The sequence below is a fragment of the Protomyctophum bolini genome (genome assembly GCF_963924005.1).
Source record: "Protomyctophum bolini genome assembly, chromosome: 2".
Taxonomy (NCBI): domain Eukaryota; kingdom Metazoa; phylum Chordata; class Actinopteri; order Myctophiformes; family Myctophidae; genus Protomyctophum; species Protomyctophum bolini.
In genome coordinates, this window is record NC_137863.1 from 8,412,128 (window position 1) to 8,424,678 (window position 12,551).

At 42.6% G+C, this 12,551-nt stretch overlaps 1 protein-coding gene across 1 annotated transcript; it reads right to left on the reverse strand.

The window, feature by feature from the left end:
• Positions 1-5,532: 5,532 nt before the first annotated feature.
• On the reverse strand, positions 5,533-9,072 carry LOC308328420 (intermediate filament protein ON3-like). The gene is made up of 9 exons (XM_080782237.1): positions 8,630-9,072; positions 7,618-7,826; positions 7,448-7,508; positions 7,235-7,330; positions 6,924-7,088; positions 6,637-6,762; positions 6,291-6,511; positions 5,995-6,047; positions 5,533-5,862 (listed from the first exon to the last, which is right to left on the reverse strand). Exons 1-9 carry the CDS (start codon positions 9,002-9,004, stop codon positions 5,717-5,719), a joined length of 1,452 nt encoding a protein of 483 aa, XP_080638363.1. The 5' UTR covers positions 9,005-9,072; the 3' UTR covers positions 5,533-5,716.
• Between the last annotated feature and the right edge of the window lie 3,479 nt (positions 9,073-12,551).

Here is a 12,551-nt window from a genome sequence, read left to right on the forward strand (position 1 = left end):
TGCTACCAATCACAGCAGAATTCCTTGTGCACACTGCCATTTAGGCCAAGGAAGTACCATCCATGCATTTTCACAGATGTTTTATATTTTCCTGAAATATTTACCTTTAAGTTACAATGGAAGTCAATGGTATGGGACCAGGCTGAAACCTTTGCCAAATTGTTGAGTCACTAGAGGTTCGGGCCAGAAAATATATCATCAATGAGTAAAATATGGATTTGGATTTTGTCTTCCCCCTCTCACACAGATCTGGCCGATATGTCTGCTGGGTCATAGTGTCGGGGGTTTTGTCAGAGTCTGTCTGTGTCCCTTTTGTGCCTATATATGGATGACATATCGGTCAGATCTGGGGATAACCTCATATCCAAACGGCAGTGGGCACCACACTTCCTCCATTCCTTTCAGTCGCGCCCCCTGAGTTTGAAGCAACAACAGTACTTAGAGTGCTATACACCACCACCAGGTAATGGCAGTATACAGTAGGTATAAGGTTTCACATTGGTATTTATTTACTTTTTGGACCCTATTCATCCCGTGGGGGAATTTCAATTTACAGCTTTATCCAGTTGAGTGCTAACTCTAACTCTAACCATAACCTCAGTCATAACCATGATTTTTCTTTTATATATACAGTATGGTAGTCGGTATGTAGAATTGTTCCATTGCATGGTCTGATAGGGAACATATTGGTGATTATCAGTTCATAACATCAGATGCAGGTGATATGAAGCTGCACAGCTGCACAGCAAAACATTTTTAGTTAATTTGTTAGCATTGGTGGGTTAACACTGAATCTAGTTATCCATAATGTGAAGTGGACCTGAATAAATAGAGTGAAACTACTCAGTCGATACGCTACAAAGAAAATTCAGCAGAGGAACACACCCCTTGATGCTTGTATTAGATTGTCCGTAGGGGTTGTGTGGGTGTGTTCATTTGGGAGTGTTGTCAAAGGAGCTTTTACTTGGGTCAATCTTTCACCTTCAGACGTACACACCCTCACTTCATAGTGATTTGGAAGTGCTTGAAACAAGGAAAGCAGATTGTTTGTGCCACAGCGAGCATCTTGCCAACAAGAAAACTGTTTGCACCCCCCCCCCCACACGAAAAACAAATACAAATAAAAATATAAAGAAGAACACACACACACACACACACACACACGCAATCACACACCCAAGCCTTTCCCTTGTTGGAAAGTAATGTCATTGGAATGAAAATGACAATTGGAATACGACCATTCACCGTTGTAATATTTGAACTTGAATGCGTTGCAGAACTTGCAGCAGATGGTGCAGCGTATTGCTCACCATGGTAGCAGGAGAAAACAAAGCATGGGAATAGTGGTGCTCACCTCACCTCTTTAATCTGGTTGGGTGTGTCACTACTCACTGCGGACGAGATGAAACCATGATCATGTCTAGGCTACTGAGAGTCACGTTCCACCGAGCCTGTTTCATTCATTCATTGACGCAATTGTTATGTTAAAGCTCTTGTATGACCTCATGCATTTCAAGTATGAACATCTGCACTGTAGCATCACTGTTGAATGAAACAGCTGTAGCCTGTAGCTGAATACTCACCACCTACTAGTTTTGAGTGTGTAGCCTTTCATTGAAAATACAAATTGATTGATTGATTGAAATCTTTATTAACAGTTTGCAGAATTACAGTACATTTCAAGCACAAACTCAATACAAAGACTGTTAACTGTGAGTGGACGACCCAATTAAGCCTTACACTTGTTTACAACAGGGTCCACATTGTTCAATTCATCAAAACATTTAGAGACAAACAAATAGACACTTCTATGTAGTTAAAGAACAGAACAGGAATTCATCATATAGGAAGCGAAAAGGGAAAAAATATATATATACAGTGAGGGGAACAGGGGGATAAAAGAAAACGAAAGACAGAGTGTAGGGCGCCTGCACACAACACCATGCGTTGATGCCATGTGTGCATATGTGCAGGCACCCAACACCACGTCCATACAAAAACATAGTACAATCCAGATAAAAATTCAGCTTTTACAGAGGCCAGTTTCGAATTGCAGCCATCCGTAGGTGCCCTTTGAGAGCAGTTTTGAAGGAGCCAAGGGATTCACATGTCTTAATGACTGTTGGTAGGGCGTTCCACATTTTGGTCGCATAGGAGCGAAAAGAATTTAGTCCCTTGTTTGTGCCGAATCTGGGTTGTACATGGTTTGTTGCACTCCCTCTGGTGTTGTGGGTGTGGACTTCGTTTACATTAAGGAAGTATTTAGACAGGTACATGGGTATCTTGGTCGTGTATCGAATCGAACCATCAAACAGTTTAAAAGTTATTCTCTGGGCAGATACAGTAACAATGTTGCAAATGTGCTTGCTTTTTAACGAAAGTGTGTTCAAAGGGTAAAGAGATTTGTACACATTATTGCATCCTAAACTAACTATTTATTAGTTTTATATTTTCTCCCACAACCCCCTCCCAACCAGTTCATAGATCGAAGGGACAGTGGTGATAGAGCAATAAGGGCAACTACCAGAGGGACTGCAAAGTGCTAATCAGATGTAGTGTGTTTGGCTGGTGGCAAGTCGAGTAAATCGAGCTGTTCTGTTCTGTTGTTCTGGCCCATTTACATGGATTTGAAAAAGGTTGATCAATGTGCATTGTCCCTGCTAAGTAAATAAATAACCAATTATTTAAATGTATGTGGCTTTACTGTACAGTCCAATTATGGCACTGGCATTTGCACATTAACACGTTAAGTTGGAAAATAATTGTACTTTTCTTATGGTCTCAGATCCATGGTATCTATATTTCTTATGTAACTGACAAATACAGTTTGTAACCTGTCAAAAGCAGGCTTATCCACTCCACCACAGATATATATACAAAACATTCCTGCAACACCACCTGTCAGTCAGTCAGTTTGATGCCTAAAGACAGAAGGTATATGGCAATTGTACAGCGTGCATGATGCTAATTAGTGTGGTTGCCTGCCCTGAGGGCAATCAGACTATTGTTTTACTGCTCTGTTTATTTTGACGTGCTACTCCTTCCACAGTTTTTGTCGCACGCACTCGAGCCATATGTGCCATATGTGCTTGTATTTTGCTAAGACATTTGTTGGATAATTTAATTGATATGAATTAATTATAATTTCCACATAGACATGAATGGGAAAATGCAAAAAGTATTTTTTCCTCACTTTCAAGTATTTTTTCCTCTGAGACCGTAAGGGCTATACTTACAAGACTTGGAGGAGAGATTCATAATAATTACTAAAATTAATTACCTTAGAAGTATACCGGTCGGCCTCATGGTGGCACTATAACAGCCAACTTTACGTTTTTGTGTATAACTCTTGAACCGTAGGTCGTAAAATCAAAATGTTTTTTTCCGCTGGATTCCTTGGGTCATGACGCATCTCCCCATATAGGCCACGCCCATTTGCGTCTAGATAGATTTCCCGCCATTTTGAATTTTGTTCAAAACACACTTTTTGCTCCTCCTCCTAAAGATTTTGTCCAAATCTCACAAAAATCGGTACACATGATCTCCGGACCTATCCGATTAAAACAGCACAGTCAGAATTTAGATCTTCTGTATCGTTCGGCCGTAATCGTCTTCCGAAGTTAGTGGGAGGGGCCTATTTTACAAAAAACGCCACAACTCACGCACGGAATGTCCGATCCATCCCAAATCTGAATCGCGTGTCGAGGGTGGCTTCATCAACGCGGAGCCAAAAGCGATTCCATTTTCGACGGCTGCGATGTAGGCAATCACACTTTGCAATTTCCCAGAATTGCCTCTTTTAATTCTTACAACTGTCATGATCATCTTGTCGTAAATGTTCACACTTCAAAGGTGTGGCAAGTACAAAACAATGTTCCATCTACTACTCCAACTAGTTCAGTTCAGTTCAACTTTACTGTCATGTCTATTATATAATGCAATGATATACTTAAAAGTGCATTAGACGGGGCGCCCGCTGGCCTAGTGGTCCAGGCGCATGCCACAAATAGGCTCTGGCCTGACGTCGCATGTTCGAGTCCCGTTCATGACGACCTTTGCTGCTTGTCTCCCCCGTCTCTCTCTCTCCTGTCATTCTTCACTTGTATCATTAAAATAGATACAGAAAAGCCCTAAGTGCATTGGATTCATTGGGATTCAATATGCATTTCCAAATGTCTGCTCCCTCTCAGCCTCACTGAAATCCTCAGTTGTTCTTGGAGAGAAACAAGCATTACCAGCCATATTTCCTTGCATTATAATAACCTCAGGGGTGATACATGATGCATGTATTGCTCGTATTTGAACAGAGTCTCAGACTTGTGTTAAAATTCTACAGGATGTATTTATTCTGCATTGTATAATTTATTGTACAAAACATTTTACAGAACACTGCATTATGGTACATTTTGGAACATCAGTAACTAACTGCCAAACAGAAAATAAAATAACAAATACATATGAATAGCTACTTTAAAAGAAGCTTTTGTGAGAGGGGAAAGGAACTGGTTGGAATAACGTGTTCCTTCCACACGCTACGTCCAACCAGAGAAACTCCCCCCTGTCAGGTGTAAAGGAGCAACTTGGACACTCAGGCATGAAGGAAGCATGAGTTAAGTCCGTTTCTCTCCCCTTGTCCCCCATATAATATGACTAGGTTGGTGGAGGGTGTGTAGAGCCCAGGATCACATTAGATGATTGACACAGGGGTGAAAAATGGGTTACAAAATCGTGGGATAAAAATATATATAAAAAAAAAATGCATAGCATAAAGTCAGTCGTCCTATAGGAGCCTGATGGCTGGTGTATCACATACACATATACTGTACCAATTGTCCTATAGGAGCCTGATGTCTGGTGTATTACATACACATTTAGTATGTACTGTTACTGTACCATATGCAACTGCAAATGTCCACAAAATGCTTTCACTATCTTCGTTTTAACTTTTTCTCAAGACCATTGTCTTCTTGTGTTCTGTTACTAAAGGCCTATTCATAGTCTGGATTTTCGGTGATGAGGTGACCACCACTCCGGTGGTGAGCTGACCACCGGAGCTGAAATAACATTGAGCGGTGGTGAGTAAAAACAGAGAGATGGGCTGGAGCGGTGGCGGTGGTTTGCTCTTCACCGTGGCTCGTGACGTCATGTTGTAGTTCGGTGGTCACCTCAGTGACGTCATGTTGTAGTTCGGTGGTCACCCCACCACCGTAAATCCAGACTATGTATGAGCCTTTAGATGTCAGTGTTGATAACATGATAACAGTGTTGGTGGCTGACCTCGCGGATGTGTGTTTTAAGGTTGCCTTTACATTCAGTAGCTCCTGTCATTGATGTTCAACAGTGCAGTTTAGGCAGACCATCTATTGATCCTGGAAACCCAACAGGTGGCAGTGTAACATATCTATGGACTGTGGGTATGGGTGTGTGTGGGGTCATGCACGCACACAAGAGAGAGAGAAGTGTGTGTGTGTGTGTGTGTGTGTGTGTGTGTGTGTGTGTGTGTGTGTGTGTGTGTGTGTGTGTGTGTGTGTGTGTGTGTGTGTGTGTGTGTGTGTGTGTGTGTGTGTGTGTGTGTGTGTGTGTGTGTGAGAGAGAGAGATACATTTCAAAGAAAAATAAAATCTTAGGATCACTAGATGTTCAACCTTTCTTTCACTGGAACGGTTTAGAGTGTGGGATTAGCACCATGGAAAAAGGGAACCGATTTTTGCACTTTTTAGTAGCGCCTGGAGCTGGACTGGGTTGACACTGAAGATTTGGTGATGCCACCCCCCATTCCATAGCCACTTCCACTTCCACTTCCATAGCCTCCACCATAGCCGAATCCACCACCACCGCCGCCTGAGCTAGAGTTGGAGAAACCTGTGGATTAAGAAAAGAGCGGTCAGCCAGTTTCATAGTTGTTTTCGTCAAAGGCTGTTTAATGTTCACGTTTATTTTTTTTTCATTCTCTGGTGATGATTGGTGACAATGATGTTAAAAGATAGAGCTTACCTGAAGAGCTCTGTTGCACATGAATGGTGGCAGACGCTGGACCCGCATTGAGCCTGTTGATAGGAGCAGATAGGTGTAAGCATAGTATTTCATTCAGCATTCAGGAGTATACATGTAGCTAAAGTACTTCAGGCAGATTAAAAAGGATAATAAACTCTCTCTCCTTTATGTGTTTCAGTTGTTTCTGTTGTATTGTGCAAAAATCTTCCTGAGACTGTTTTTGCAGTGTGAGGCAGAGCTTTCCTAAACGTATACGGCCGTAAATGGTGCCAAGTGTAAAAATTCCAACCACCCACCTTGACTCCTCTCCTTCCAGCAGTTTCCTGTAGGTGGCGATCTCAATGTCCAGGGCCAGCTTGACGTTCATCAGCTCCTGGTACTCGCGCACCTGGCGGGCCATGTCCTGCTTGGCTTTCTGCAGAGCATCCTCCAGGTCCTTGATGCGGAGCTTGGCGTCCCTCACTGCCAGCTCACCACGCTCCTCAGCCTCAGCGATCTGAGCCTCAAGGTTAGCCCTCTGTTGCACACAAATGACATGGAATTAACCCCCCGCTACCTCTACCAATGAGTTCACTAAGGTTCACACTGATTCCATTCATCATAGATGATAGATCATATAGAGGTTCTCTAGTGCATGCCTACCTGTCCCTTGACCGATTCGATCTCATTCTGAAGACGGGCGATCATGCGGTTCATCTCTGCGATCTCAGATTTGGTTTGCCTCAGGTCATCGCCATACTGTCCAGCAGTTGTCTGAATTTCCTCAACCTGGCATAGACAAATAAAGTATACATGGAAAGTGTTGAAAACAAGATGGAAAACATTTTAAGTAAAAAGCAAAAACAAGAAAGAAATGAAACAAAACAGAAAAAACGTAATAGTGTCTTAATAGTGTTAAAACGATTTCCTTTTTTTTGTTGTTTGCTCACCTTGGTTTTGTACCACTGTTCTGCATCAGCTTTGCTACGGTTGGCGATGTCCTCATACTGAGCGCGCACTTCAGCCACGATGGAGTCCATGTCAAGGTTTCGGCTGTTGTCCATCTCCACAATGACTGAGGTGTCCTTAATTTGACCTTGAAGCTCACGCAGCTCCTACACAAACCAATTGATGTTTTACAATGTCATCAATTTGTACTGCAGTTGCATGGGCAGTGGTGTCTCATATTCAACAATAGAAATAGAACTAGAAAACAACACATATGTCTATAGTTTTATATAGAAGATATATAAGTACTTACAGCTTCGTAGACAGCCCTGAGGAAGTTGATCTCATCTTGAAGAGCATCAACCTTGGACTCCAATTCAACCTTGTTCATGTATGCGCCATCAACATCCTGGTAAGAGAATTATTGACAAAGTTATAAAAAGGTGTTATGTAAGTAACGATGTAGGTTAGTTTCATACTGCATTAGGAAATGGCAGGAGGGTCTTGCTCCATTCCTCATCCTTACCTTCTTCAGCAGCACAAACTCGTTCTCCACTGATGCACGTTTGTTGATTTCATCTTCATACCTATTAAAAACACAAGGGACCCACTTAGCATGCACATTCTCTGGCCATTAAAATATATATATAAGAATATCAATATATATATTCACAATATCACGCCATCAAGTCTCACTTGTTCTTGAAGTCTTCAACCAGGCCCTGCATGTTTCTCAGCTCTCCCTCCAGCTTCATTTTCTCATTGCCCAGCCCGTCCAGCTGTCTGCGCAGGTTGGAGATGTAGGCCTCAAACATGCTGTCGATGTTGGAGCGGGAGGTGGTCTGTCCCTGCAGCAGGTTCCATTTGGTCTCCAGCATTTTGTTCTGCTGCTCCAGGAAGCGTACCTGAGAGAGTAGAGAGAGACATTGTCACATCTGTCACACTGTCGTCTACTACTACGACTGGCAAATACTGTCATAAAAGTTTGGTAGGTTGAAGCAGTAAAGGCAGAGGAATGAACAGAGTAGATGTGTGGCGTTGTTTTTAGTATGATGTGTTTTTACACAGACTTCATTTCTGTTTCTTTATGGCCTTGAACTTCAATGGAGATGAAGGGCGTGTGAGATGGTGGTATGCTGCTGTGTTAAGTTTGAACAAGCATAGCAGGAACACAAAAAGACCACACCTTTACCTACATGGCTTCCTAGATAGCATCATTGGGATGGGCTTTCTGGACAGCCACACCCTGTCCACAACCATATCATTTCATAACCTATCCAGACTGTGTATGCCATGGAAAAGTGTGCGTATAGCTTTAAGAATATAAGCTTTATTCCCAAAAGGAATGTCTTACAGGAGAGTTGACCAATGCCAAATGCAATGATTTTGTCATGTGACACAATATTTTGCAATATATGATATAAATAGATTATCTTGTGCAACATCAAACACTTCCACTTGCACTACACGTGCTATGTAATTGGGGCATTATTGCAAAGTATTTTTTAGTTCAGAAGAACAATGTTATAACACTGGAAGGGAGAACAGAGTGAACATTGCCTTCTGGCAGGTGACATGACAAAACATTTTACAAAAAGGTGCATGTAATCCAGATGGAGCACATGCACATCCCAGTTACTGGCGTGGAGGGTTAAGATATGGAACATAGCTAAGTAAAAGTATCACACAAGAATTAATTTGAACTGACCTTGTCGATGAAGGAGGCGAAGCGGTTGTTCAGGCCCTTGATCTGGTCCTTCTCATGGGTGCGGACTGCCGAGATGTTGGGGTCGATCTCCAGGTTCAGTGGGGCCAGCAGGCTGGAGTTGACTGTCACAGCTGTGATAGGTACTATACCGCCACCCATACCCATGCCGCCACCCATACCGCCACCCATACCGCCACCCATACCGCCATAGGCACCACCGAAGCCCATTCTGCTGCTGGAAGCGTAGCTGCCTCCACCAACAGATCCCATTCCCATACCCGCAGAGCTGCTGCGCATACTTGAGGTGCGACCGCCGCTTGGTCCAGCATAGGACTGGGCATAGCGGGTGGTGGTGGTTGATCTCCTGCTGCTCATGGCTGGTTCTAGGATTGTTGAGGCTGAGTGTGCTTCAAAAGGAGAGTGGAGATCCTGTGAGTGTAGCACTGCTGACGCCGGCTGCTTTTATTGTTGCACAGAGCTGGGAGGAGGGTGGGGCCTCCACCTGGGAGAACAACATTTCAACCACTTCATCCTGCATTCACTTTCTCTCCCTCTCCACCCCTACAGTCCCTCCGCTCGGCCCGCCCCACAGGCTACGGCTGGCAGGAGTGGCTAGGCCTGTAAAACAGGTAGTGAGCGCTTGTCAAGAGATACGTTTTGACACACCCTGCCTTAGGTCTGGCTGAAGGCGTAGAAAAGTTGAATGAAAATATTTCGAATGGTTAAACTAAACCTGATATAGTACAGTATTAAACTGAGTGAAATTGGCACCTTGTAATTTCGTTGTTGCTTGTCGCAATAAAGGTAGCAAGAATCATATTGCAGGCAGCCAAAGAGGTTTTCATACAATGACATATGCTTCATGCATATTATGAGCGCATTTTTTATATTTGCAATAACAAATTAACAACTGGTTTTGGGCTATATTTGAACACCAATCCCAAGATTATATTCCCTTCATCTAGTAAAGGACAGACATACCGTAGTAGACCTATACATTCATCACTACATTTCTTATATAACTCATTCGTATCTACGTTATTTATATCCTGGTGTGGAACTTTACCTATCTGATTATCAGAAAAGATGTAATTCTGTAGGGTAAAATATTGAATGCATAAAACGTGATGCCATCATGCTAGCTTATTGATCCAGCCCAGGCAAGTCAGAGTATCTTTCTCATAAAGGCATTGTGGGTAACTTAGCCCCAAATGTTCACCAATTTGAACCCTCTGTATCTACCTTTATCGTCCTTGCTGTGGCATCTTTTCAAGTAAACACTCTAAGAAAACACTTCAATTAATGTGAATTAATCACAACCATGAATTTGGAACAAAAGATGGGTGAGGTCACAGCAGCTAATCACGGTGAGAACAGAATAGTGAGGTTTACAGTTTTTCTTGCTTGGATGCATTTCTTGAAACTCTAACCTGCATTCTATTTACAGTGTCTCAAGAGAAATACAGAACAATTTCACAATGCATGGTGCGAAAAATACAGAACAATTTCACAATGCATGGTGCGAAAAATACAGAACAATTTCACAATGCATGGTGTCAGAATGCACACTAAATGCTGTCATATTGTAGATTATAGATCTTTAACATTGTAGTCAACCCCCCCCCCCCCCCCCCCCTCAATTGGCTACATACTGTACATCCCATTCACATTGACAGTATTACAGAAACTACTATGAACAATGAACACCGTGTTTTTACATAATAAAGGCCAAACATGACTGTTATTGGAGTGATACCAGCACAGGTGCAAATTGTGAACACAATGCTCACAAACAAACAAACAAATAAGCTGGGTTCCAGTGCAATGTTTTAATTGGAGCAAATGCATGTGTCAATCGGGGCCGTGTGTCCAAGTGCATGGTGGTGGTACAGGGGTAGGGGATAGAGGTACAGGGGTACAGGAGTACACGGGTAGGGGATAGGGGGGTAGGTATAGTCATTTGTAGTGAGAGAGGAGAAAATGCGTTTTTGCGTGGACATTATGTGCAGCTCAGATCCTTTCACTAGACTGTACAAACATTAAAACTTGAAGACACACCATTGATCCGGGTCTCAAGAGTCTGAGTAAATATTGGTATTACTATAGCCTTGTATCCAACTTGAAATCTGTCCAGGAATGGGATCAGAGGAGAGGTTAACCATGTCATAATTGCACTGTGGCCTTGTGAACCCTGAACATCAGACTCACTCACAAATGACTACACTTTTTAGCAGTTTTATTGTTTAGGCTAAAAGTGCAGCCAATGAATCGGAGACGAAATGTTTTTATAATCGTCATGGTTTTTCTTTTTTCTTTTTCGTTTCACACTAAACCCAAGCGTTTAGGTTCTAAACACTTTTTAGACGTGTCACAGTGTTTAGATTATAAACAGAAGTGCATGTTTAAAGGCCATGATTGCAGGCTAGTCCTGTCCGCTTCGGCAGGTTCTGTAGAACTGTCGCTGGGTCGGTGGAAGGTTTCAACGGCAGGCTGGTGGCATCGCTGTTGCCAGCCAGGGTGTTCTTGCTGGTGGTGGCAGAGCCGGACTAACAATGGAACTAGGTCGAGCTAAAGCGCCAGGGCCCGAAGCTTGCAGGGCCCGGTACGAGACTATAGGTACAGCTGTTGCTTCTTTCGAAAAATATAACGCAACATAGGAACCCCCGCTAGTGTTTTTGGTCTTCGTCTGACAGTTTCTGGAGGGGGGGGGGGGGGGGGCAGTCGGTTTGGGGGGGGTTCCCGACGGCTGCGCGTCGCTTCCACCTCTGACAGAGGGGAAGCGAGTAAGCGACGCCGTCAGAAGCCCCCTCACTCAGGAAGGCCCCCTCACTCAGATCTCAGACGGACCAAATTGCGACAATAACATACAGCCTATGTAAAGAGGAATATAAACAAGACCTTGGCGCAAAACTTCATATTTACCCTGCTCTAATACAACAAAAGTCTGTTCTTACATCCTCCATTTCACGATTTCAGCACTCTTGAGTAAATTAATTTAATTGCCATTATGAAAGTTTTCAGTGACGTTGGACCCACAGGTTGCATTGTCGTCAATAATTAATCTGTCTTTAAAACGTTCTAATGTTAATATAGCATATTGGCATTGTCTGTTGGTGCACACATGTTATATGGACCATGTAACAACATGGTCAACAGCACTGTTTGCAAATGTAGCTACATTTGTTGGCCACAAAGACAATTTAGACAAAACATGCTGCTGCCTGCTAATGGAGCTTGTAGATATAGGCTAATTATGTTTCGGGGAAATTGCAGATAGTTTAGCAGACTGAAGTTCAAGGTCAAGGTTATCTTTATTTGTCTCCCTTGGGAGAAATTTGTCTTGGAGACAGAGTCACAGCTGCATACAAATAACAGACATGTTCACATACGAAAAGAAAAAACACCATGAAACAGAAAATACAGAACAATTTCACAATGCATGGTGTCAGAATGCACACTAAATTAAATGCTGTCATATTGTAGATTATAGATCTTTAACATTGTAGTCAAACCCCCCCCTCAATTGGCTACATACTGTACATCCCATTCACATTGACAGTATTACAGAAACTACTATGAACAATGAACACCGTGTTTTTACATAATAAAGGCCAAACATGACTGTAATTGGAGTGATACCACAGGTGCAAATTGTGAACACAATGCTCACAAACAAACAAAACAAATAAGCCTTTTTAGACAAAACATGCTGCTGCCTGCTAATGGAGCTTGTAGATATAGGCTAATTATGTTTCGGGGAAATTGCAGATAGTTTAGCAGACTGAAGTTCAAGGTCAAGGTTATCTTTATTTGTCTCCCTTGGGAGAAATTTGTCTTGGAGACAGAGTCACAGCTGCATACAAATAACAGACATGTTCACATACGAAAAGAAAAAACACCATGAAACACCCACATACACAAA

Bases quoted from the DNA above. Each gene is read 5' to 3' on its own strand.
- LOC308328420 (XM_080782237.1), bottom strand. From the start codon at position 9,004: ATGAGCAGCAGGAGATCAACCACCACCACCCGCTATGCCCAGTCCTAT. The intron at 7,509-7,617 runs GTGAGACTTGAT...TGTTTTTAATAG, and splicing joins GTTGAAGACTTCAAGAACAA to GTATGAAGATGAAATCAACA. The intron at 5,863-5,994 runs GTAAGCTCTATC...CTTAATCCACAG, and splicing joins TGTGCAACAGAGCTCTTCAG to GTTTCTCCAACTCTAGCTCA.